This window comes from Pagrus pagrus (assembly GCF_965226575.1).
Source record: "Pagrus pagrus genome assembly, chromosome: 10".
NCBI lineage: Eukaryota > Metazoa > Chordata > Actinopteri > Spariformes > Sparidae > Pagrus > Pagrus pagrus.
The window spans coordinates 10,526,297-10,551,720 of NC_140194.1; the positions used below are offsets into that span (position 1 = coordinate 10,526,297).

Consider the following 25,424-nt stretch of genomic DNA (forward strand, 5'->3'; position numbering starts at 1 on the left):
GGAGGCTAACATGCTAGTTGTTGTAGTGCTGAGTTGGCGACATTATAACAATGGCAAAACAAATAAAAAAGCAGGCTGTGATTCACACAGCTCTTGAATGTTAATGATAGCTAGCTAGTCTCCCTTAACTATGATTCAATGGGTGCTTATAAGCTTGTGTACGCCCTTACACATTGAAAACGAACTGAGAGGCTCCACACTAATTCATGTCTGTGAATTATTGACCGAGCAAAACATACAAGCGATTTCACTCTGGTTCTCAGCAGTATAGTGCTTTTTCTACACACTGCAGAAAATCATTATTTGCCACTGCTAGTGTAAACATCTTATATATATTCTTGTAACGTCAGAGAGAGCTCAATGCTCTGCAAATAAAGAAAACTTCCTTACTATTTTGACAACGCATATTTTGGATTCATAAAAAATTAACACAAATACATTAAACACAAGCAGAAAGACACATTTATATATTTGAACAAAACACATGCAAAGCAAACAAATAAATGGCAAATACATGAAACAAGCAAACACAAAAGCTACTCATTGAAGCAACACAACACTAATGTCATCAATAAAACTAACTGACATGCTGTTATCGGTAAAAAGCTAACACTTGGTCTTTAGTCACCATGTCCACTATAATCAGAAGGTTAATTGTATATTTATGTCACATATCTTTTGTCGGATTTGTGGCAAACACATTTTTTATTTTGTTCTTTTTAGGTTTTTTTGCAGCTTTACTGTTGATTGGATGTTCGCTGTGCTGCATCTTATTCGTGTTGTTATGTTATAATTGGCACCGCCGGCTCAGACTAAAAAGCAGCGACTGGAGCATCTGCTTTGAGCCTTGTTGTGAGAATCCTTTCTGTGAGGGCTACATATTATGCAACGTGGCCAACTTCTAAGACTCCTTCGGCTTGAAAAGGCAATAAAAATGTAGCAAAGTATGAGCAATACAATCAATCCAAGATATATCAGTGAATCTTCCCAGAGCGTTTGTACGCAGGGCACCGACAGATCAGATAATGATAGTCACAGAATGTGTTCATGATTCATTAGCTCTGCATTGTGCCTGAGGCAGCGTGTGGGCGGAGGTGGCTAGGCCAACTCCTCTGTAGAATGTATTCTCTGTACCTGCGCTGAGGAATGACTTGTGCTAAAAATAGCTAAGCTCACCACAAACAGGACCACAGCATCGTCAGCATCATCAGTGTCCCCCACAGCCCACAGGATACCTAATCGATCTCTGTATTGATTGGACTGATGCACACTTAATTGGATTCCAATTAGGATAGGATATGATTCAAGGAAGGATTGATATATAGGAAAACTCTATTTGCCTCACAATGATCATACCACCTTTGGTATATCACAAAAATGGTGAAACAATTCTCAAAATAAGAGAACAAAAGCTTCATATTTTATCTAGTATTATATTGTGCAAACAGAAACAAGGTTTTTGTAATGTCCTCTTACTGTTTCCTATCATATGAAACTCTACTGAAGCGGCTCTGGCACTGTACAAGCAGCCAAAGGGGCCCGGGGCAAACAATCAGTCTTCCCTTGCAAATGAGTTGGGAGACGGACGTGCTGGGTAGCTGTGCAAACAGCCCTTTATTCCCTTCAGCGGCACCTGTCCCCCACCCCGGGGACAGTGGGGAGCTCCATGAACACCATTTATTGAGAGGAAAGCACCACTGTTGAAACAATCCCCTCCAGACTGCTATTCTGCTGCCATATGGCACACCTCTGTCTGTGTGCTCAGCCAAAACAAAGACACAGAGCTGCGACCAAAGGCTTAAATCATTTCCTCAGCTCTTTTTCTTTGTTCAGATTCTGCAGTTTTGCAGTACTACCACAGCAACACACAATGAGCAAAATAAGGAGACACTTTTTCTCATATTACTGTTTAAAAGGGCCATAAATGCAGCCATGTTTTCACCTAAAGGGCATCATTTTCAAAAGCATCATTTTAGCGTTTCGTTCCTCATTTGTTTTCAGTTCCGTTCAGACACTAGAAAGCACAATAGGCTGAGTATGTGCAGGCCACAAGAATGAACACTCTCAGGGTGCTGGTGTTATTTTTGGTCATGCTAGCAACACGGCTCTAGGGAAAGCAACGTTGACCTGATGATCTGTCCATCACTTTGGTATTGGCATTCATGGTCCCCCACAATATGATTCCCGTTCCATCAATGTACAAACTCAGAAGGTTTGCGAAGGTGGGTGTCTACATCATGGTTTCCAAAATTGTCAGTTACTGCCCGGACATGAACACTGAAAATGGAGTTTCGTATACTAAAGGCCAAAACGCATTAAAATGGCTTAGTTTTAAGAAACATCCATGTACGTGTGGACAGAGCCACAAACCTGACTGTAGACTCTTCCGACTCTAACCACAGGATTTTTTTACAGTTTGAAATTTATGGATTCTGCCGCATTGTCAATGCGACAAGTTTTCAATTTTTCATAAGCTTTCATAACATAACAGTTATTGTTGGGTTGTTGAGGTTCACCCTGACAATGAACACTTTGTAAATAATAGGGCTTCTGAGTACCATTATTCAAAATTTTGACAAAGATGATGCTTATGGACAGTGCTGCTATCAGACTGTAGTCACTGAGAGCTCTCAGTGTGATATTTGGTAAGAAACAGACAATGTACAAGACAGGACACAATAGCAGCAACTCATCTATGGTTTTACATAACAGGAGAGCAGGAGAGAGCATCTGATGGCTCAGAAGATATCAGATGCTCTTTTCAGTCAGTCATGACATAAACACCTCCAGAGAGACATTCACTGTGACACTCAAGTGCACGACTGTTAAACCTTAAACCCATGTCACTACTTTGGCCTGAAAACCCATTTTCCTCAAGACAGCAATGCAGGCGCTCAGCGATATAACACTTCCTAATGTGATTTTCTCGTGCCAGAAGTGGGAATAGTCTCCTCTTACAATTACAAACATTACAGAGCGCAGAATGGAGTTTTCTGAACCAAATGAAAAGATGCCTGTGATTGAGTCTGCAATGTACTCACTCTCTGCTATAGTCAGTGAGGCGTGCATTCAAATGGAGACAGAGGAGAGGAGAGGAGAGGAGAGGAGAGGAGAGGAGATACCCAAATAACAAGTCTCTATCTCGGCTTGTTGTCTAACATATACAGACACAACCTAATGAACCAGGAATAATGACAATGTTTTGCCTTAACTGATTTCCAGCAGCTGTTGGGGCTGAGGGAGGACGACACCTGGGAAATACGTTGTGACAAGCAGTGGTTGTTGTGGTCATTGAGACCAGCCTGGCTGGTTTCCAGGTTGTCCAGCAAATCAGAGACTGAAAAGATGACTCATAAAGACATTCAACAAGATTAATTCAGATAAATAATATGATAGAGGGATAAATTACTTATGATTTCTCTTTCTAATGCTGTCAGTTGTGGGCTAGACCAAGCCTGATGTAAAACAGAGCTGCAACAATTAGTCGATCAAGAGAAATTAGTTCCCACTTATTTTGTTAATCGATTAATAATTCAAGCAAAGCTGTTGCTGGATCCAGTTTCTTAAATCAAAGGATTTCCTGCTTTTCTTTGTCATTTATGATAGTAAATGGAGAGTCTTTGGGTTTTGGACTGTTGGTGGGACAAACGACGCAGTCTGAAAACATCACTTCGGGCACGTGGAGATTGTGATGAGCATTTTTTGACATTATATTGACCAAACAATTAATCAATTAATTGGGAAAATAATCCACAGATTAATCATTAATGATAATAATTGCAAGTTGCAGCCCTAATGTCAAAAAAAGTGACAACTAGGGCTTTAGCAAACTAATTTAATTTATTTTCTGAATTAATCAAGAACTGTTTTGTTTATAAAAGGTCTGCCTGTTACAACTCCTTAAAGTCCAAGGGGACATTTAAAATTGCTTGTTTGTCTGATTGTCTGATCCGTTTGCCATAATTATTTGGTACACAAAGCAGCAAATTCTCATATTTGACAGGCAAAAACCTGCAAATATTTGGAATGTTTGATTGAAAAATAACAAACAATTAATTGATAATCAAGAAAATAATCTCACTGACTAATCACTTCAGCTGTAGGAACAATACATTTTTATCTGGTCACTGCTATCTGCAGGCGGTGTATGAGCCGGACTCAGGAGAAATAATGAAGCACCAGCAGCATGTTTGCCAACTGCAAGTCACATTACAAGCCATCTTATACTTTTTGACTTCAGCACCAAGACAGCCAAACAACAACAACAGTGGTATTAATGGGACCATCACAGAAAGAAAACAAATCACTCAAAACAAGTCCACTTTTTTAAGTTTAACAAAGGCTCAAAATAGCATGCTGGTTAAGAAATATTGAGACAATCTAACAATCTAATGGTGTAAAATCAGGGAACCAAAGATCTTAAAATGAATGATACAATGCATCCACGACCACAAGTATTTTAAACAGCAGAAAAATTTCAAATAAAAGACGTCAGCTGATGCAACCGAGGGAGACGTTGGCTGCAGCAGAGGCAGAAATTTATGGTACATCAGCTGAACTATAAAAAAAAACAAACACTGTTGCAGACACACATGTCAAAAAGGAGCTAGTGAAAAGTGAAAGATCCCTCAAGACAACAGAAAGCTAACAAAAGATCTAAATTCAACTATGTAGGAGAAGCTCTACTCTCATTTATTACATGAAAAAAGGAAATACTACAAACTGGACAGAACAATATGTTAATGGAAAACACTACACTACTGTTTTTAATCAAAACACACTTGCTGAATTGACCCAGAAGCTGCAGGACAGCTTGCTTTGTGTCTGAGGCTTGTGCATTTCCAGTGGCCAGCCTCTTTGTCTCCGGTGTGTGTTCATCTATCTCCTCTCCAGAGACACTCATCTCATCTGACTGCTGCGCTGACACACACACAAAAGGACAAGGAGACTGATTGCATGCACCAATGGCCGTTAGTGTAATCTGCAGGCCCAGACACACGTGGAACAATGGAAGCCACCCAAGAATTTATCTGATTATAAGATGGGAATAAAACATTGACCGATGGACGATATGCAAATATATATACATGCACACAAGACACACACAATGCAATCATACACGCACAAACACAAATAATGACTCTCATGAAGCAGCTCAGCCTCATCTATCTACCCAGTGGAAAACACAACTCCTTCTCTGGAGGAAAATTATCCAGTGTGGGTGGCATATTAGACTTAGATGAATTAAACATTCAAAGGGTGATTTTTCAAATCTAAATACCAAAAACAAGCAGCCAGCATCGTCTCAACGTCTCGTTGCACCAGTGCACACGCCTCCCGTCGAGCTCCCTCCGCTCTCTGCCTTCCTCCATTTTTATAAGAGGATTTGTTGAACTGTGAGCCGTGGCACACCTGAGAGACGGCGTGTTTTGTCACTCTTTTGAACAGAGAGATAGAAGACAGAAAAGGAGAGCAGGAGTGAGACCCACAGAGGATGAGCAACCCTTGTACTCTCAGTGCAGCTCGAGTAGCCCTCTTCACAGCCTCTCAGCCACATCTGTATGAAGATGACAGGAGCTCTCTTGGAACTAGACACGCATTTGTGAGAGTCCTGACGGCTTTCCTTCAAGGCCATTTTGCTATGATGCTCAAGTTCAGCCACCATCCTCCTAATAAAGAGAGCCAATAAGATAACTACAGTAAGAATAAATTATTGTCTTATTGTTAAGCTTGCACTGAAAGAAAAGAAATGATCATAATTTGGCACTACTGTTGTCTGATACCATCATTGCAGTTCAGAGCAGGGTTGCAAAATTTCAAGAACATTCAAGGCTGGAACTTTTCATTTGAATAAACAGGAATTTATGGGAAAAAACAGGAATGAAATGGAAATATAAGGGTTGTTTGCTCAGGCTGTATTTACCACATCATAGGCACATAGAAATAAATATTTTACCAAATCATAAGCAGATATAACTGTAAGACTTCTATTAGAAATATAATAAATAAACAATTCAGCTGTGTCCCAGTTAACCCCCTCCAAAAAAAGACATCTCTCCGAAAAATGATTTCAATCTCAAGCCTCTATATTGTCTCCATGGATTTCCTCATTGTCACACTCGGACCAATATTGACCTAATGTGAAGCGTAGTTCAGGATTTATTGGATCACTTAAAGTTGCTAACACTAGGCACCGATGCGACAGTCTGATGCACCAGATCATATCGCCGATACTGACTCAATTAAGTAGACTGCCGTGATGTGACCCATCGGCACTAAATGACATTATGTCTTTTTTTTCTTTTCTACCACAGCTGGCAAACACATACAGAGCATCATATCTCAGGACAACAGTCATTTCTAAGATGCCATAAGCTAGTTCATCATCGTATACCATTTAAAACATGGGACTTATGTGCACTATTTAGCCCGCTGCTGAACTTCTCAACCCAAGTCTGCATGCTTTATACTAATGTTTCATTTATTCATGACTCACTGTCTGGTTGAGTAAACTGCTTTTTAAAGACAGAAAGATGTACAAAGTGGTTACTGAGGCTGTACAGATACAGAGCTGAAGCACTGTTTATATAAGGAGAAAATAAGCTGTTAGCAAATTCTGCCTGCTGAACACGGAGCCTGAAGGACCTGACAGCTCTTCGTTTGAAGATCGTTTTCCCTTTTACTGACTATTATTGTGTGTGACATTATCCAGTCAACACAAAGTCATCATCCAGTCAAATCGAGACACCGTAAGTAATACCTCAATCTTCTGAAAGTGCAGTGAAGGGACAGGATCCATGAATCGAGCAGCCCTATGAAATCAAGTCAACCACAAATCCAGTTTATGTGAGCACTGAAAGCAAGAGGCTACAACTGACCTTGCAATAAGCCGGGGGTTTCCTTATCTGGAGTGAAAAATACTGTACACAGTATTTAGAAAATACCCAATTAGAGAAAATTAATACTAATCCAGAAGTGTTTATCCATTGTTTGTGTGAATGCTTTCTTGTTTATTTGATTAGCAACAGCATAGCAGGAGGTATAGGGTATATAATGGCACAGTTGGAAGACAAGAAACTGGTTGTCACCATGGCTTTAACAAAATCGGTAATCCTGACATACAAGCAATAACGGTAAAGCATCTGTTTCTTGAGCAGCAATGACCACAATGAGAACATTACAGAGGCGAGACTCCACAGAGCACGCTGAGTAGGAAAATCTGCTGAGGAGACAGATAAGACACGAGACACTAAGGCATGGATGAAGGGAAACGCAAGATGGAAGAAGAAGGGGAGGAACAGCAATCATTAGCTCAAAAAACCCTGCAGTGAGGCTGTGTGCAGCAGAATCCACAAGCCTGGCGACATAAACAGAGAAAGAGGTGACCCGTGGAGTAGATGAGGGCAGGATGGAAGAGAGGAATAGCAGGAGAACAAAGGGGAGAAAGATGTGTCATAAATAAAACGGCTCAATCTCATTCTTGAGAAAACGCTCCCTTGTGGGACTTCAAACTTAAGTGACGCAATGACAACTAAACTGAGAGCTGAAGATTAAATTACTCTCTATACCTCACTGGTCGTTCTCTGACTTTCACCACTCTGTCGGCCAACAGAAGAGTGTCACGGCTGTCAGACCACGTCAGTTTTCAGCTCAGCACCTGGCCTGAGCTGCTGATGACACACACATTAATATTAATCTCCATCACAAAGCAACTTTTGTATCGGAGAGCGTGACCGCCGATTATTCACAAGCAACAACATTGTTGGGCTGACAAAGAAGGAAAAATACGCATGCTTTGTTTTTATGAACTTGAAAAACAAAGTCCCATTTAGCTGATGAGAGAACAAGAATCTAAATGCACACAGATACACTGCAGATCACTGAGTTCTCAGCCTGCTGTTGTGCAACCTAAGTCAACGAAAAAGTGCAGATCTGCTGTTTTCCACTGTGAGTGGAGTAGTACGAGCATATGCCTGTTTCCTCATTAGTCTGCAGAGGCACAGGGCCTTGAAGTACAGAGCGAGACAAAGGATGGATTCTCTCATACAGCAGAGAGCCCAGAGGCCCAAAGACAAACAGGACCAGAGCAACAAGCAGGACTTACAGAGGAGTGGACGAAAGGGAAAGTGTGACTACGGATAGATCATGACGGATGAGTTTACATACGTACAAGAAGCATTTCCTTATTGTTAGTATGAAAATCTTGCTCACTACTACTTATTTTCCCATTATATTTATCTTTTGATGGTGTTGTTTCAATGAATGTATTTGTTTTTACGATGGAGGCTCCGCACATGATCAGCTTGCATATGTACATACATGCATTTTTCACTGTTTGCATCAATTGGCAACTCATCCTGGCTGTTATATTTTCTAACTACTATTTCGCTTGTATTTGTTTTTTGTTGATGTTGTTTCGACGATCCGTATCAGCTTTTTGTTAGTCACTGGCAGGATCCTGGCTGCTGTTTAAAGGGGTTACACCCACAAATGTCTCAGTAATGCTGAGGAAAGCCTCGGGCTAGGAGTTTCCTTCTGCTGCGGCGCGTCATTAAAAGTGTTACAAACTCATCTGCGGGTGCTGATGACTTCATTTGTTCTGATTTTTGTCATACTCTAAAGACTTTTGAGTTTTGTTGACATCACATCATAAAAAAAATAGTAAATAATCCGAATCAGTTTCTATTTCAAAGTGATAACTTATTGTAGAAATCTTCCCAAACAGATTATTCTGTGCTGTGTAAAACGTCATGAATAAAAATTAGGTTACAAAGACAACATCAGCAATAAGATCGTTCCTCTCTTTCCTGTAAATGTGTATTTGTTACAACACTGTATAATAAATAAGGCAGAAAATGTATTACAGTAACATCAGTTATCAGTCCTGCCACATTTAATATAAAATCATATATTTGTGCCCCGTTGGCAGTTACACAACAAAAATTGCTCTGCACAAAAAAAGTGTCTCATTATTAAACACAACTCCATATCCAACATTAACTAAGGCTGTTGTGTTGTCCTCCTTCAGTTTATGCTGAGCCTGATATAACATGGCAATTAAAATTCTGTTTGATGCTGAATTGTGCTCACAAACTTTTGAGGTCAGCATTTGAAGACAGCTCTTAACCGATTAACTCTCTGGCTTGAGGTGGTGCATCACTCCTGCGTGTCATAACTGCAGGTTAGAAACACCCTTCATTATCTGATTAAAGCTTAGCTCCACACTCTTTTTAAATTAGTTAAGCTATCAGAGGCTCTCCCTCTTCGCAATCCCCAGCAAGAGCTTCGGTGCGCCGTGTTAACTCATTTATGAGGCCACTGAAGTATATAAATATCACCAACAAGCTGTGCAATCTGTTTGCATTACTATGGCTGTAGGCTGTCTCCTTTTTAAGTGAACCTTGGCCTGACGGGGGAACGGGATCATCAACACTGCTCTGCTCTTGTCCACTTCTCTCATTAGCAGACCAGCCACCAGAGGAATATATTACTCTGGTAGTGAGGTTTAATATTCATGCTTCCAGGTGGAGCATAACCCCAGACCCCCTCTCTGTTTCTCTTTGTCACACAATACATCCCAGACAGCACAATGGAGGTCTCAGCAGACTGCTACCGACACACTGACAGACTGCCTGCCTGCTCTCCATCCAGCCACACACACACACACACACACACACACAAAGAGACACTGGGGAATATAAGAGGGCCATTTGGTGAAACCCAAACAAGCTCTCCACCCACATTTGTTGGCCTCAGCATTCAGATACGACAAGAGCTGATGACATTTCTGCGAGAAAAGTGTAAATGTGTGAGAGCTCGTGTTTCGATGAGTGTCTAACAAAAGAGTCATTTGGCATCTCGTCTTCGGCTAAGCTCATTCTTGAATCCAAGGTCAGGCAAAGTTTAAATTCTCCGTACCAACCCGTCGGAAAATCAGAGCTGTGACTGAGAATGTAAAGAAACACGAGGGTGACCACTAAGGACCACATCCAAAGGCAGCAACAGAGTTGCTGCCCTGTGCAACCTTGACACGACGCATCAGCCCTTTCGTTATCAACAAGACGTGACTGATAGAGTGAAACCGGCAAGTGGCTGCTCCCACATTTCAAATCCCCATGAAAGAGATCGGGGAGGGCTGCAAGACCGGGTCTGTCCTGCACCGCTCTGCTGTGTAGATAGACGCCACAGTGATGTAATCCTTAATCGCAACCAGCCATGCGCCGCAGGTTCAGCCAATCGTGATGCTGGTGCGCAGTGATGCTGGTAAACATAAGTGACGTTCTCCTGAGGTTACTCTTCATGAAACATTCAGACCTAGCACACATTTTAATCATTCATATGAAGCATAGCAACAGTGTGTCAGCCGCTGTGAGTTCTGAGCGCACACACCTGCACACAGAAGTATGCGCTCTTTCAAAGACGGCCCCCGCACAGGACACTGTGGAGATGTCCGTGTCACTGAAGGTCCTGACAGTGTAAAGTCAGCAAAGATCTGCAGTCACCAGGGATCTCTCAAGTGTCACGCTGGACACTGCAGATAAAACTGCGATATCTATATAAAAAAACATCTTAGCTCTGAGCCAGCTAGATTCATCGAGAATGTTTTATTTCTTATATGGATGTACAAGAAATACATTAATCCAATCTGTAATGACAAAACAGAAGCACTGAGAGTAAAGACGTGACTGTATATGTATATTTTATTAAACCAAACTGAACCAAATTAGACCAAATGTAAAGCAAATCTAAATGACCACAAACATAACCAAACTAAAACTTTGCTAGCTGGTAGAGACAGATAAAGAGAGGAACAGAGATATCCAGAACCTCATATATGAGTTGGAGCTATCAGGAGGCGTAGATTCAGGTGTGGCTCATTCTCCTGACACGTCTCTGCCACTCTGCCTCTAAACAGAAACAGGTAAAACACACACAAAAAAAGCCAGCCACACACTGTAGTAGGACAGGTGTTACTAATAACACTAATGATGGCTTTGTTCTATTTAAGTGCCCATTAGGCGATGAAAGTGTGAAAGAGAACCAGCATGAATATCCCAGGAACATGAAACTAAAGCAGCAAAATGGAATTCAGCCATCATTAATTTTATGATTTAGATCTGTGCTTTTCATACTCTGCCACATCAAAATGGCATAGACATATGATCAGTTTTGCATCACAGCTTTCATTTTCACTGTAAAAACTTTTAAAATCATGACGATGTGACATTCGTTAGCGTCTGTAACAAACAAACATGTTTTCTTACAGGATTTGTAGGCCGGGGCATCTCTGTAGCACCACAGCACTTCATTACAATGCTTGGCCATACTCCAATTTCGATAATGGATTGATTAATTGTGCAGCCCTGACTAGTACCGAAACATTTTAAATGATACCCAACCCTAAAAGCACATGCCAGTTCTAGATGTTGGTGTGAGCTTTAATGGCATCACAAGAGGTTAACTACTGAATGTGTGTCAGGGGAACAGTGGGACAGTCCCAGGATCATCTTGGTCGGTGAGGGCATGGCATCATGGTGTCCTCCAATAGCATTCAGGGCATTAATTACCTTCCTGGAAGCGCTAACGACCAAGCCTTTGTCAGGGCTTTTGGAAGGGGCAATCCTGACCAGCGAGTGATCTCATATTTTGTTAGAGTAACTGTGGAGTCACCGCAGCAACAGCTGAGAGCCTGGCACCATGCTTCAGTGTAAAGCACTCCTGAATGAGCACAAAACACACACAGCTCCCCTCCCCCGGCAGTCCCCCCCACCAAGATGTCAGCAGACCTCAGGAGAACTTGTACAGCATTGATTTTGGTCACAGCAGTAGTGACTCTTTCTTCTTTCTACCTTCATACATTCAGAATCAGAGTAGGGTTTATTGCCAAGTGGGTTTTCACATGTGAGGAATGTGCCTTGGTGTTTTGGTGCGTAACAACAAACATTAAAGTAGAAAAAATATAGAGAAAGATAGAGAGAAGGATCTCAAAGTCTAGAAAAATAAAAAGAACATTTTAAAAATGGCAATATGGCTGTTAATGAAGGAGCTGTGCAGTTTTGTGCAGGGAAGTATTCGAAGGGGAATCTGCCAAAAGTTCAGTTTGAAATGTTGAATCGAGTGTTTTTTTACTGTTGGGTTCAAAAGTGACACTGCCCTGAGCGCTGGTGGCTGGGTTTCCTTAAACAAAACAGTTATTAGAGAGCCCAGGGTAATCATAGGTTTCACAGGGTGTAGAGTAAGCTATAATTAACGATTTGTGAGGAATAGAGTGGGCCAAATCTCTGTGCTGACAGTCAAATTCAATAAATCCTTTATTAATTAGAAGCACAACAAAGAAACACTGGAGGTTTTCAGAGTGCGTAACAGATTCCTACCAGCGAAGGAGAAATTAAGTATGATCTATGTCTTCTGCATCATCATTCTTTTGCATTATAAGCATTTAAAGAAGTAACAATCAGCAAAAACATGGGAAAATGCAAATCCTCAGAAACAGCAGGACTTGGGTGGAGGGGAGCTTAAACACACCCTACTTCTTCTTTGTTTAAGAAAAGCAGACCAGTCCTTTTAGGCGTAAACAATAGTTTTCTTTCTCACTCTGCCTCCTCACCCCACAGACAATTCACAATACCTAACTGTGTAACAGTGTCGTCTTTGAGGCTCCTTCATATGCACAAGCTGGGAGAACTTTTAAAGCTAACCAGAGACAAACAACCTGCATTTAGATGTCTTAGGCCCATCAATAATGCATCTGGCAGACCTAAATGAGAATAATGCTCGACTTGTGCTTCAAGAGCACAAGCAGATGAGAGTGCATGTTGCACTGCAGTGGGTGAATCCACTTAGTCTTGTCTTTGATTAACTATGGTATTTTCTTTTCATGTGATTTCTGTTATACAAACATGTTAATGACAAATATGTGAGGCTCTCCTTGAGTCTCAGTCGGTGTTCTCTGCTGCAACACTGCATTAAAATCAGAGAGCAAAAGAGGCCTGAGGGCAACCGGGGATTTCAGGGCACTTCCATCAACCTGCGACTAGATGTGAGCTAAATCTACAGGACTGTGTAATTACAAGTGCTCACATTTTCCTCCATAATTCATTAAAGCAAAACTTAAGTCCATGCATTACAGCTGCCACCGCTTTAAAAAGGATGGACATGTTTTCCTCTGAAAGACCTCAATGCTCAGCTGCGGTCGTGTTTCCTTATTTCTGCCGCAAACACCACGGTGACGTCCACGTCACTGAAGAAGTGGGCACCTGGTTCAATGTCAGACAAAGGATGGAGGCCGACGTCTGTCAGGGGTAAATCTGAGTTTGGAGCCATTAAACAGTTTAGGGAAGGGATCAGAGTGTAATGGAAACAGGTCTAGTGGGAATAAAAGCTCGGCATAAGAAGGTGAAAAAGAGAAAGAGAGACAGAAACACAGAGGCAGAGAGAGCTCATGAGAGACTGAGAATATATGACCTAGTTATGCCTCTTACTTTGCATTCCCTAGTCTAGGTGTCCTGGTATCCAGGGTGATTTTGGTTTTTGGCAGGCCTGGAAGCCAGGCAGGAAGGAAGGGCAAAGTTTGAACTGAACGAGGAACACGCTCCAGTGGTGTGGCCAGTCAGGTGAATTAGCCTGCTCTCTCTCTCTCTCTCTCTCTCTCTCTCTCTCTCTCTCTCTCCCAGGTGCCAGGTTAGACAGAAAGATAGTCAGGATGCCAGACAGTCACAGCAGAGCCGGAGCATTCTCCTCTTTCACTCCACTCCCCTCCTTCCAGCCCTGCTGACGTCAGCCACCCAGACCACACGACTCTGCTGCAAACAGCACACCTGCTGGCTTCACAGTCCATCTGGCCCAGCTCCATCTCTGGCTCAGCTCTCCAAGCAGAAATGCAGGTCTGTTTACAACCTGGGCACACAGTCACGATCCTACAGTAATTGCAGTATCTATTTCACGCTTGCTCATGGGAGGAAAGAGGAGCGGTGGCTGTACAGCCTGCTGATGATAACACGTATCAAAGGGACGAGAATCACACATGTCTTATTAATGTTTCACATCGCAGGTTAATGTTGTGGAGCGGCTTTAATGCATCTACATGTTGCTGCTAGTCAGGGAAGTCTCTGAGGATTTCCTTGCGCACCTTTCCTACAACACAAAGAAAGGCAACAATACTGTCTTGCAATTGAAGTGACAGGCCCTCTCACCTACTTTTTCTGAAATCAGCGCGAACACAAGAACTGAGCAATCATCAAAGCATCACTTGTAGAAGAAGACATTGTACTATCAGGGCCTGGTTCTGTTTTCATCTTGACAAACAAACACGCTTCAGCCGGCATGATCAATAGTTTGTTTTCATGATCATGGAAGAATATGTCAGGCATGCACATCATCCCTGCGATCAACATGGCACGGCCCATGCTTCCACCTGTGCATGGAGCACCACTGCATGTTCTCCAGGGCAGCAATGGGATACCCCATGTGCATTATTGATGTCACAGGTTCAAGGGAAACTGCATGAGCAACAACAAGCTGACAAACTGACACGTAAGAAAAAATAATCCTGCCTTTCAGCCATACATTTCAGTAGTGCAATGTGCTTTTGACACCCCCCCCCCCCCCACTCCTCCATCAAGCCTTGAGGGGAGATGTCATGTCTGTCCTACAGAGCTCCCTGACGTCTTCAAAGCCAAGGCTGCCACCAAAATTCACTCACTGGTTTCTGGCAATGCTGGGGCATGCGAGGGGAAACACATCCTCCAGAATATACGCCTTTCTATTATTTAAAATGACAAAAATAACTCTGCATAATGCTCATCCAGGGTGCTCTCTTTGGTTAGACACCAGCAGCGGGACATGCAGGCACTTGCTGTCCCCCCCTCGCCTCTTCTTGTCTGCCAGGTCCAGACACAATCGCAAAGCGCTATTCAGCTGCTGAACCAAACCCCCGGTGGTCGACAGGTGACTAACCTGAATGGTGCACGTATATTCCGTATCGTCCAGCAGTCTGACGGTGCAGCTGTATTCCCGCTCGAGATTCCTGATGCTGCCGCTCATGAATCGGCTCAACATCTTCTCAGAGAGTCGCTGCTCTGCGTCTGTAAGGACCAGAACAATAAACTCAACAACCAGCGTGCCAGTGAATGTCACATTGACCACAATCCCCGGTCCCCTACACGACCAGCAGCCACGGATTCATCCGCCGAGGCGTGCACCATCGTTGTCCCGTTAAGTTTGCGTGCGGCGGGCCCGTGAAGAAGAAGAGCAGAATCCGAGGATGCCCGCATCCAGATCCAGAGGCAGCTCAGCCCTGTTGTGTGTGCGTGTGTGTGTGTGTGTGTGTGTGTGTCTGTGGCAGCAGAGCCGAGGATTATCTCTCACCATTCACCGCCGCCACTTGAGCGAGCGGGCGGGTCCCAGTGAAAACTGACGTCAAATTGAACCAACGGGAGCGCGTGGCGTTTTCTCCGCACTTTATTACCCAGTATTGTTGTTTTTTTTTCTTTGTTTTTTGTTTTTTTCTCTTACGCCGCAATTTGTCTCCTGACTCGCTGCCATCAAGGTCCAGAAAAAAAGATTCAACACCTGGATCCTGTGTTGTGAAACACCCTCCAGAGACTTACAATTAGGCTAAATATAGGGTCATGTGTTATTTATATTGCAAAATCTAGTAGGGAATGACTGCAGTGCCTTAACCCCATTTTTAACCATGATAAAAAAAAAAATGCTTCTTTGGGCTGAGAGCTATTAATAAATCATGAATGGTGTAAAGAAGCCTAAATATAATAGAAATCAGCAGTTAAATAATAAAAACTCTAATACTTGATTTCTTTTGCATGGAAATCTTTAACCAATTAGCCAAAATCATGACTGTCCTCAGGTGTCATGTCGTGTCTTGTCAAACTTCAGGTAAGCAATGTACTATTTTTAATAACTCTTCCTGTCTCGGTGAGTGCATGTTGTAAATATGTATGTTGACTGCCACCTGCAGGCCAGTCAGCGTTAGTGCGATTTAAACAGCCACCAGTGACCCCAGTGTGTGAAAATCATTAACCAGGTTGGTGGGAGAGGACCCTCTGCGGTCTTTGAGGCATGGTGGAGATGATGTTAAGAAAATTAACAGGTATGATTTTACTGCTTTTTAATTCCCACTTATTTCTATTATTACAAAAAACATTTTTCTTAGATCTGACAAAATCTTACCAAAGAGACACCACATTTTCATCTATGTTTGGGGAGTCTGGCATTAGAATCCAATGTCTGGATTGCAACATAATAAATATTTCACCTAAAACAGATCATGTTATTGTTGTGTTTCGTCGATAGGGATATTGTAAAGTTGAAATGGTTAAATTAAAAAAAAAAAAAAATAGGAGTCACCACTTGGACGTCCCTGCCGTGACCCGGATTCGAACCGGGGTTGCTGCGGCCACAACGCAGAGTACTAACCACTATACGATCACGGCGAGCTAGCCGGGGCTGGTGGCGTGAGGTGCCGGTTTCAGTATAAGACCAATGAAGACCCCCGAATTGGAAGCATGTTTGTTTCTTTATACATTAATTAACGACGTCATATAACGTCCTTGTTAATTAACCATGTAACAATAGAGGCTACAGTGGCCAAGTGAAGCGAGAACTGTAGTTAGCTAACGTTTTGTTAAGATAAAGTTTAGCTAAAGTTTAGCTAGCGCTTTATAACTTAACGTTACTGCCTGGTGATGTAATATAACGTCCTTGGGTGAACCACAATAACGTAAGACGTGTGACTATTTGCAAAGCGGACATTTTGTGTAAATATCCAGGCTTTTCTTATATTAATTTAACCTTTATAATATCTTCTCACAGAATTTCTCCTGGTTTTTGTTCGACATAACGCAGAAACTAGCTGGACATTTTGCAAATTGTTGTAAGTAGCCTATATAAGCTGTTTCCAACGTATAATGTACTTAAAGCCTAATTATAGTGTATAATTGTATTATTTGTTTACTCTAAAGACTACACTGAAACCCCACATGGGTTTGTACTGTATTTCCCTTTGGCTTCCATACCATAATGTATCTCGTCAGGATTTGATGTTTCTAATCATTTACATCCAGGTATCCTCACTATAGCAGGGTAGTAAGTTTAGTCTTTAAAGGATAAGTTCACCCAAAGATGAAAATTCAGTCATCATCTTCTGACCCTCATGCAAAGTCAGGTTAAGTTTTGTAGTCCAAGATACATTTCTGGAGCTTCACATGAAAACAGCGTTGCAGCATAAACTATTAAAGTACATGGGGACTTCTTTTAAAACATAAAAAACAAACAAACACACAAAAAAATCCCAATATACTTTTATAGTTATTTGGGAAAATGCAGTGACGCTCCAAAAATGTTGAGTGGCCCACAAAACTTCACCCGACTTTCCATCGGCATTTTGGATGAACTTATCCTCTAAGCCATGCAATTTGGTCTAAGCTAGTATGACTTAAGACTAGCATTTCTCAGGTTTTAATAAACAAGGTCACATCATCACATCATAGGTGTTTATTTATATGTGGTCGATTCAAACACATTTTTGCAATCCATTGAAGCTGTCGATTTCCCAGAAAGACAGAAAACATTGGTGTGTTAAAAAAAGATTGACGATCACAAGTAGTAGTCTTTATTTGATAAATTACAGGAATGGTCTTTAATAAGTTAGGCTAGCCAGCTTGCCACTGATGAAAAAGAAATATGTTAATAGTATTGTACAATTTATGATGAAATCAGTGGTTTGCAAAAGCATTGCTTAATGTTTCTTCAGTGTTTATTTAAGAATTAAAGGCTGGTAATACGAACCAAACACAAACCTCATTCATTCCCTCACTCATTCTTCATCATCAACAACCACAACCGCCAAATATGCATGATCAGCAACTAAGGAATTCCTAATCACATCAGTTTCAAAACATTTCAAACTCTTATTTACAATAACAGGACCAGAAAAACGTCCTAATGTCGATGAGTAAAGCAATGCAGTTCGTTCTCATCATTCTCTTCAGGTTCGTTGCTCCGTGTGACTGCCGCTTTAACAGCGCACACTGCCTTTCTGGTGAAAGGGCGACATGGTCCAGCCTGACTGTGATGCAGCGGTGGTTTGCCGCTTGAAATGTTGCCCATACTTTGCGCACAGGCACCTTCTTGTTTCTTGGTTGCTGTTGTTTGATTCCTCCTGTACAGTTTCCAAGATGCCACCAGAGGCTCTCCTATGTCCACCTGTTGACTTTCTGTCTGGCGCAGTTTACTGTCCTTGTGAGTATAGTGTAGATCCACCTTTATGAGCAGAGACTCCTAAGACACACAAATGATAAACATATTTTCACATTAATTATACAGACTTTCTTTTTAATAGTAGTTCTACCTTATTTTTAAGTAAAAGTTCTTGGTAACAGAATTGGGACACGTATAATGTCCGCATACCTTCAGCTTTTGAAGACCACAAAGTCGTAGAGTGCAGTCTGGATTATCTGATGTCTTAAATAGTAAAGAGTCCATCTCGTCTGACCTGCCAGGGCCGGAAAATATGTCTTCCATCGGCTAAGGATCCAGAACAGAAAAGATTTTGTCAGCATCATCAAAACATGTATAAATTTACTGATTAATAAACATACATTGTACATAGGCACTAAAAAAACAGATGCATTCATAAATCAGCCACTAGATGTCAGTATGATCCCAGATGCTGTTGTCGTCAACAGTGTGCACTATCAAACTTCATCAGATAACCATTACAAGTTCCTGTTTTGTCTGTGGTTGCAGCAGGCTGGAAGTCCATATATGGGCAGTACTTCCTCAAACATGTGGAACGTGGGGGTGAATGGTCATTATTGAGAAATTCCTGCTGGCTCATGGAAACTCACTGCGTTCACTGGTGAGCAACGTGGAACGTATGATGTAGATGCAACTTGCAATTTTTAAACACATTTCTCGGTTTAGTGACTCTGTCAGAAAGGAACTTCAGTGGGTGCCAAATACTCAAGAGCAATCTTTACTAGTGAGAAGTTGACATTTCTATATACTGCACAATTCTTTTATATTTTTTTTTTGTTTGTTTGTTTTACCTATAATGTGTTTTTTGTGTGCCTTGATACAAGTCTTATGTCTTAAGTCTTAGCCTATATAGATGACAATAAAACTTGACAGGATGATAGTTTTAAGTAAAAAATAAATACTTACAGGTTTGCTACTCAGAGTGACCGTGCAGTCCTGCGTCCGGGGGCCTGTGGTCTTCACAGTGGCAAAAGCCACCAACACATTAGAGAACAACGCAGAGAAGCTGACTTCCACTTCCACTCCGCAAAGAAACATTAACCGCTTCTTCCGTGGTAGCTCTGAAAGGGGATATGAAAAAAGTATTTTTTACAAAACATAAGGCTAAAAAGGTTTACTGTGACTGCAATTCTTATGGTATTAAATTACTAAAATAGAACAGCTGATTTGCCAGAGCCTTTTATTAACCACATTGGGGACTTTCAGCCCCTGTTAATTTTAGCCGCAGATTAGCCTGAGGGGAAAAGCAAGTTTGAGGAAGTTATGACATGCACTTTGTAAAAATAACCATTTCCCTGTTTTGATTAATTAAAGACCACGAGGGGCTTCTTTGGATGTTTCTGTAAACATCACCTGTAACCACAATGTCTGCATTTGGTTTGTCACATGCTGGAGTGTAGGAGGTGTCAGGAAGAGTGAATGACAACGGATCAAATGAACAGTGTGTGTGGCTTACTTGCTGGAAAATAAACTATATTTGGAGTGTGAATGTATTTTACACATCCTGTCCTCAATGCAGTTTGACCTAGAATTTCCGAAACATAGCAAAAAGAAACATATTAGAAATTTTTCCTCAACTCACCATTTGCTCGTTTCCAGCAGGCATCTCGCAGGTGTAGCTCCCTTGTGTGGCCAGCGGTCCGAACTGGGTCTGCAAGGGATCGAGCTTCCTTCAGGGTGTGTTTGATCTCCACCCCCTGCTTACCTCTGACAAGAGGGTCTCTGCTCAGATCTGGTGTAAAGAGAGGGAGAAAACGCAGGTAAATATGGTCAAACTCTGCAGCAACTTCACATACAAAAACTCCCGGGTGTTTTCCCATTTTTTACTCAGTCACTTCATTAACGACTAAAACCTGTATAAAATCTTTAACCACAAGAGCCTGCGGACTCACACTCATTTGATCATGGGGCTGCCAGAGTTTTGCAATAGCAGTTAAGAGGAGAATGAGTGAGTTTGGAAAAAAGCTCATTAGATTCACATTGCTAGCTTTGAGGAACTTAGGGAACTTTGAAAAATTAGATGGTTAATATTCACAGTAATTGATTGGGCTGGATTAGTTCTGGAAAACCCCTGTGCACAAGATTTAGTGAATACAAACATAGAAATCATTAAGGGTTGACAGGGTGGAATGACTGGCCAGTAGTGCAAGCATGTTCAAATCATTTAATATAGATTTATGCTTGGCTTTTCAGAAGATTTGGCGTCAGGGATATTCGGGGCAAGCTGTCGTCACTATGTTGACATAATGGATGAGCAACCAGCGGCTCGACTCTTTTTCCATCTCTAAATACGTCCCAGACAAGATGAGCAGATATCAAAAGGCCTGGAGATTTTTAAGTTACTGCCCATATCGTGGCTCTGGTATTTCAAATAAAAAATACAAAGAGATCAAAGGAAAAAAAGGAGAAAAATCCGTTGTAAACATGTCATAACCAGTAGTCTATTTTGTCATGTAACTATGTCCACATACACACACAGATCACTCTCAGCAGGGCGTCCTGTCCTGCATAGCGCTGATTTCATGTGTGACCCATGAGAGCAGTAGCATGGGTGCCCAAATGGCAGCGCAGCTGTCCTGCACTCTGCAGCTCTCAGGTTTCTTGCTGTTCTCTCGCCAACAGTGTGAATTTCCAGTGAATGAGGTCACATGCTAATGGTACCTCGAAAAATTATTCTACCAGAGATCCATCAAACAGGCAAACAACTTGGCTTGCCTACCCCGGCTTCAGTCACAGCTATACTTACAACTCCTGAGAAAGCAATACTACTAAAACGATTTGCCAATGATTATAAAACTTCTGCGCTCCACCCAGCACATCGAAGAACAACTTGTTCCCTTCAGATCTGTTTACACTCAGTCTATAAAAATACTACTGACAAGGTTTTGGTATTCTTTGAGTGGATTTGTAGTTTCACTTCAAACACTAATGATTTTAGTTTAAGCCATGAATGTGTTTATTGACCACAACCTCTCAGGAGCATACATGTCCACTCAGCTACTACAAAACACAGCATACACAGCTACACATAGATTTATTATCATGTACACAAAAAACAAATGCTCACCCTCAGACACCCTCTCCAAGACGTGTGTGACTTTGTCAGTCTGTAGGATGTGCTCGTTCAAGTACTTAGTGAAGATTCCAGTACTTTTCCCTCCGTCCTGGACCTCAAAAGCCTCCGCATCTTCACATCTGCATTAGTTATTAAAGAGAACGTTATTCAAGAATACATAGCAAAAGATAGGCCGATGATAATTGTGCTTGAACTGTTAAATCCATTTGCCGGTTTGGGCATTGGTTTCTGTATGTGTAATTCAATATTTAAAAAACAATGAATAAAGTACATACGTGGCATAACCGTAAACAGTATTCCCAGTGGGTCCCAGTGGCATGATGCCTGAAGGAATGCAATCCTGGTTGTACCTTTAGAAATTAATATACATTTTTTAGAAGAATGAAGCAATCAAAACAAATCCTGGTTTACATTTGTATAAAGTATGTGTAATCATCAGTTTATAATACATTTGAAAACCCATGTGAATGAAATGAATCACTGCACCTACCACTTTCTACAGGTATCCAGCAGGATCACACTCAGTGCAGTGCGTTTTTTCTGCATGCTGAGCATGACCCTCTGCACGCACACACAGTTTTCAGGTCGATATGGTTGTGGAGCGTCAACAGCTACCAAGTAATTCCTCCCAGCATGCTCATACCCATGACCCGCATAGTAGAAAAGGCCTGTGAGGAGTGATAATAACACACATTTAGTTATAGCTGCACAACCACAATAATTGTAATCATTGCATTTTGTCTGCACATATTCTGCCATCCTGGGAGCAACTTAGAGAAAGGTCACGATTTCTATACAGTACAGTACAAACGTGATTTCTCAGTTTTCAGTCATTGTTTCATTATTAGCAAGAGAAAGGCGGCTCGAGAATTGTCACAGACTGTCTCATTCTGACACAGCATGACACCATTTTACAGCTCCATAATGAAAGTGTGTACCTGTCTGGTGTTTATCAACAATAGTGGTTGAACAGTTAGTTCCCCTTAGCAATATGACCAATTGTAAACTACAGTGCCAATTAACAATTACAATAAGATAAGAAAATGAAAGTTAATAAAATCGTGTCAATCAAATTCCGGTGTGCGCTGGAATATTAAAAAAAATGTTTTGGTCCACCGTGGTTTACCCTGTACCAGCTGCACCCACAAGAAATGCATTGCTGTGCACGTGGTGTCTTTTGTTTCTACTGTATTATCAAAGTGCCAGAGTCAGAAGTGTATCTACCCACTCAGCCGCTCATACGTGTAAAGCGAGATACTATAAACCACCCGTGGGTTCATGACAACTGGACAACAACAGATAAGGACCACAAAACACGACAAAGGAAGTTATATATTTGATCGATTAAATAACTGTCAGCATTTCTTCAAGGAAGTTGAAACCGTTAATCAACAGACAAAGGTAGGTAATAAAAAAAAAAGAAAAGATTAATACGCAAATTATACCAACCATAAACTCCTCTGTCAAGGAGCTGGGTGAACTTTTCAATAGCGGCCACCATCTCCTCCTTGGTGAGATCCAGCAGAGAAACAACTCTGAAGCCGAGCTGCTGCAGGAGGTTGGCCAGCTCATGTACATCCATAACAGGGGCCATCAAGTTAGGGTGGTTGGTGTAATTCAAGTTGCCAATAAGGAGGGCAACTTTATCAGTGGCTGAAACAAAGACGACAGAATAATTCTCATTAAAACATGGTGAAATATAAATACAGAGCATGGTACTTTTGCTCTCTAATACAGTTAAAGTAGCGTGGGTTGAAAAAACTGTAGCCTACCTGTGAGTGCTGCAGGAGGAAGCTGATCAGTTTGCACTGGAAGGACTGAAAAAACAGAAGCGCAACATCTTTAGCTTAACAACAATCAACAGTAAGATTATTCTTTCCAGAGGGAGCCCACAGGGCAGTACCATTTACATTTTTTTTTTTTTTTAAAGCATCCTACAGTACCACAACGTGAGTTACAAACGGACGAAACACTGCAAGAACTAGTTTCACTTTACATCATTTTCCTGTTGTGGGTCTAAGACTCGGCTCAAGTAGTACTGGAGTCTAACAACTTCCTTTTTAGTCTGTAGAAATGGGAAAGTACCTCGAGCATAATGGAAATAGTCCAACTGCTAAATCAGTGGAATCAGTCTTCAGAGTTATTTCATTGGAAATGAAGGAAGTAGTCGAACAGTAAAACACGATGATAAAATTGGGAAAACATACACTTTTACCGAGTAGCTAAAAATAATTTGAGATATGTCTTACCTATGTCAACATCGACTGCTTCAGTCCATCTCTCCTCTAGCACGTTAGATATGGAGCACAGGTATGACCCTCTATGTTCGGCCGTTGTGTGATCAATCTGCAAGTACCACAATGATTATCTTCATACCATGTTTGTCTTCTTTACACGTGTAAGAGTACTCAACCATAAATCAAAACGTTGGTTAAATTTTGACCTCATTTCCCAAATGAATTGCATGGTTGGTGAAGGGTGCATGAATCAGAGTCAGTGTAAGGACACAGCAAATATAGCTCTGTGTAAACAATCACTGTCAACACTGAGGTAAGTAAATACTGGTTTGTCATCCTTCCTTACCTGCAGAGTGTCACCAGTCTTGTCCAGCAGTGGCTGTCCATTTCTGTACCACTGATAGTGAGGCGTGGGGATGCCAAAGGCAGTGCAGCGGAGGGTGAGTTTCGTACCTTGTCGGACTGTCTGGGGTTTAGGGTTGACAGCAATGTGTGGTTCACCCTGCCAGTGTACCGGCAAACCTGATGGTGTTTGAAAAGAAGCATCAGAAAACTAGAAATATGCATAAAACTGATAATAATGTGCTGCAAATATGGACAAACAACCATCACACCACTGCAGTATGTGTCGACATGAGGATGGCTCAATGCATACCTGACTTATCGATGTCCAACACCTTCACTTTCGCCCATTCACTGAACTCGTAGTTACCACGGTGGTCATTCACTCGGCACACATAGAGCTTAGTGTCTTTAGCTTTGATGGTCAGGTCTGCCTCGGTGCGACCAAGAAGCTTGAAAACAGAACAAAATAAAAATTAAGAGTTAAATCTCAGAGGCATTCGTGATGAGGTGCTTAAGATGAGTGCAAGATTGTCAAATAATTTCTTAAGGACTTGTTTCGGTTGTTATTTTAAGCAGCTGATTAATCATTTTTTGAAATGAGCAGTTTCAGTGTGACCAAAACAGCTGTGCACCGGATCAAACCTGTACTGTAGAAGCACAGCGACACACAATCCTCACACACTGTAGACATTATTTCACAAATGCCATTTGAAATGCTTGAGCAAAAAGTAAAATCCACATACCTCTTCTTCACTAGTGAACCACTGGTATTTGAGGATACCTGTGCCCTCAGCACGGACACTCAGAGTCACCTGATGGTTCACAGGCACACACACAGAGACAGGGTGGCGCACTATGACAATTTCTGAAACAAATCAAGTGAGAATCTTAGTCAAATGAAATCACACTCTGTGTATTATGAAACATTGCTGCATATTGAGGCTGTGGTGTTGAATGGAGACATAACATACCTCTGATCATTATTCGACAGGGTTTGGGTCGGGATCCAGTCATCAGTGCATTTTCTTCTTCTTATTCCAGACTGTAAGAAGTTGATGAAAAGTTTTAAACTTCAGTATTTTTCAATCACTCCCTATTGGACCGGTCCGAATGGTTAAAAAACAAAGCAAACTACGAAATGACTGACGTCAGGAACACACTGTTAAAACTGATGTCTAGACTCAGCCACTAACTTCTCATTTCTGGTGAAATGAGCTTTAAATGAACAGCGCAGAGAGAGATTCACTTAGAAACGTCCTGATTTAGATCAGAAAATAACCAAGACATCCATAAACACGCATGTTTCAGTGTATACCTGCCGTCTGCCTCGTACCAGATGAGCAGCTGTCGGACCTCGGCCAGAGTATGTTATGTTTGTCTCCTCTCAATGTTCATAACTTCAATTATATCGAGTAAAACTCTCCCCTTTCCCGGAACGAGACGGCGGACACGCACATTACCGCCACGCCCATAATATAGGAGCATCTGAT

General features: G+C 41.6%; 2 protein-coding genes across 4 annotated transcripts in view; both read right to left on the reverse strand.

Moving 5' to 3' along the window:
* The window catches only part of frmd5a (FERM domain containing 5a), a 64,941-nt gene extending 49,619 nt beyond the window's left edge, over nt 1–15,322 (reverse strand). For all 3 annotated transcript variants that reach the window (XM_084364432.1, XM_084364433.1, XM_084364431.1), the window contains exon 1: nt 14,956–15,322. In XM_084364432.1, coding sequence (XP_084220558.1) covers nt 14,956–15,057 — 102 coding nt within the window. In that variant the 5' untranslated portion in view covers nt 15,058–15,322. The remainder of the gene's footprint in view (nt 1–14,955) is intronic.
* Nucleotides 15,323–17,606: 2,284 nt separating this feature from the next.
* malt3 (MALT paracaspase 3) lies at nt 17,607–25,329 on the reverse strand. The gene is made up of 15 exons (XM_084364754.1): nt 25,250–25,329; nt 24,906–24,976; nt 24,678–24,799; nt 24,245–24,383; nt 23,936–24,111; nt 23,602–23,698; nt 23,125–23,169; nt 22,802–23,005; nt 21,843–22,020; nt 21,628–21,702; nt 21,344–21,471; nt 19,859–20,008; nt 19,183–19,337; nt 18,427–18,543; nt 17,607–18,297 (listed from the first exon to the last, which is right to left on the reverse strand). Exons 2-15 carry the CDS (start codon nt 24,946–24,948, stop codon nt 17,959–17,961), a joined length of 1,968 nt encoding a protein of 655 aa, XP_084220880.1. The 5' UTR covers nt 24,949–24,976; nt 25,250–25,329; the 3' UTR covers nt 17,607–17,958.
* Nucleotides 25,330–25,424: the final 95 nt, after the last annotated feature.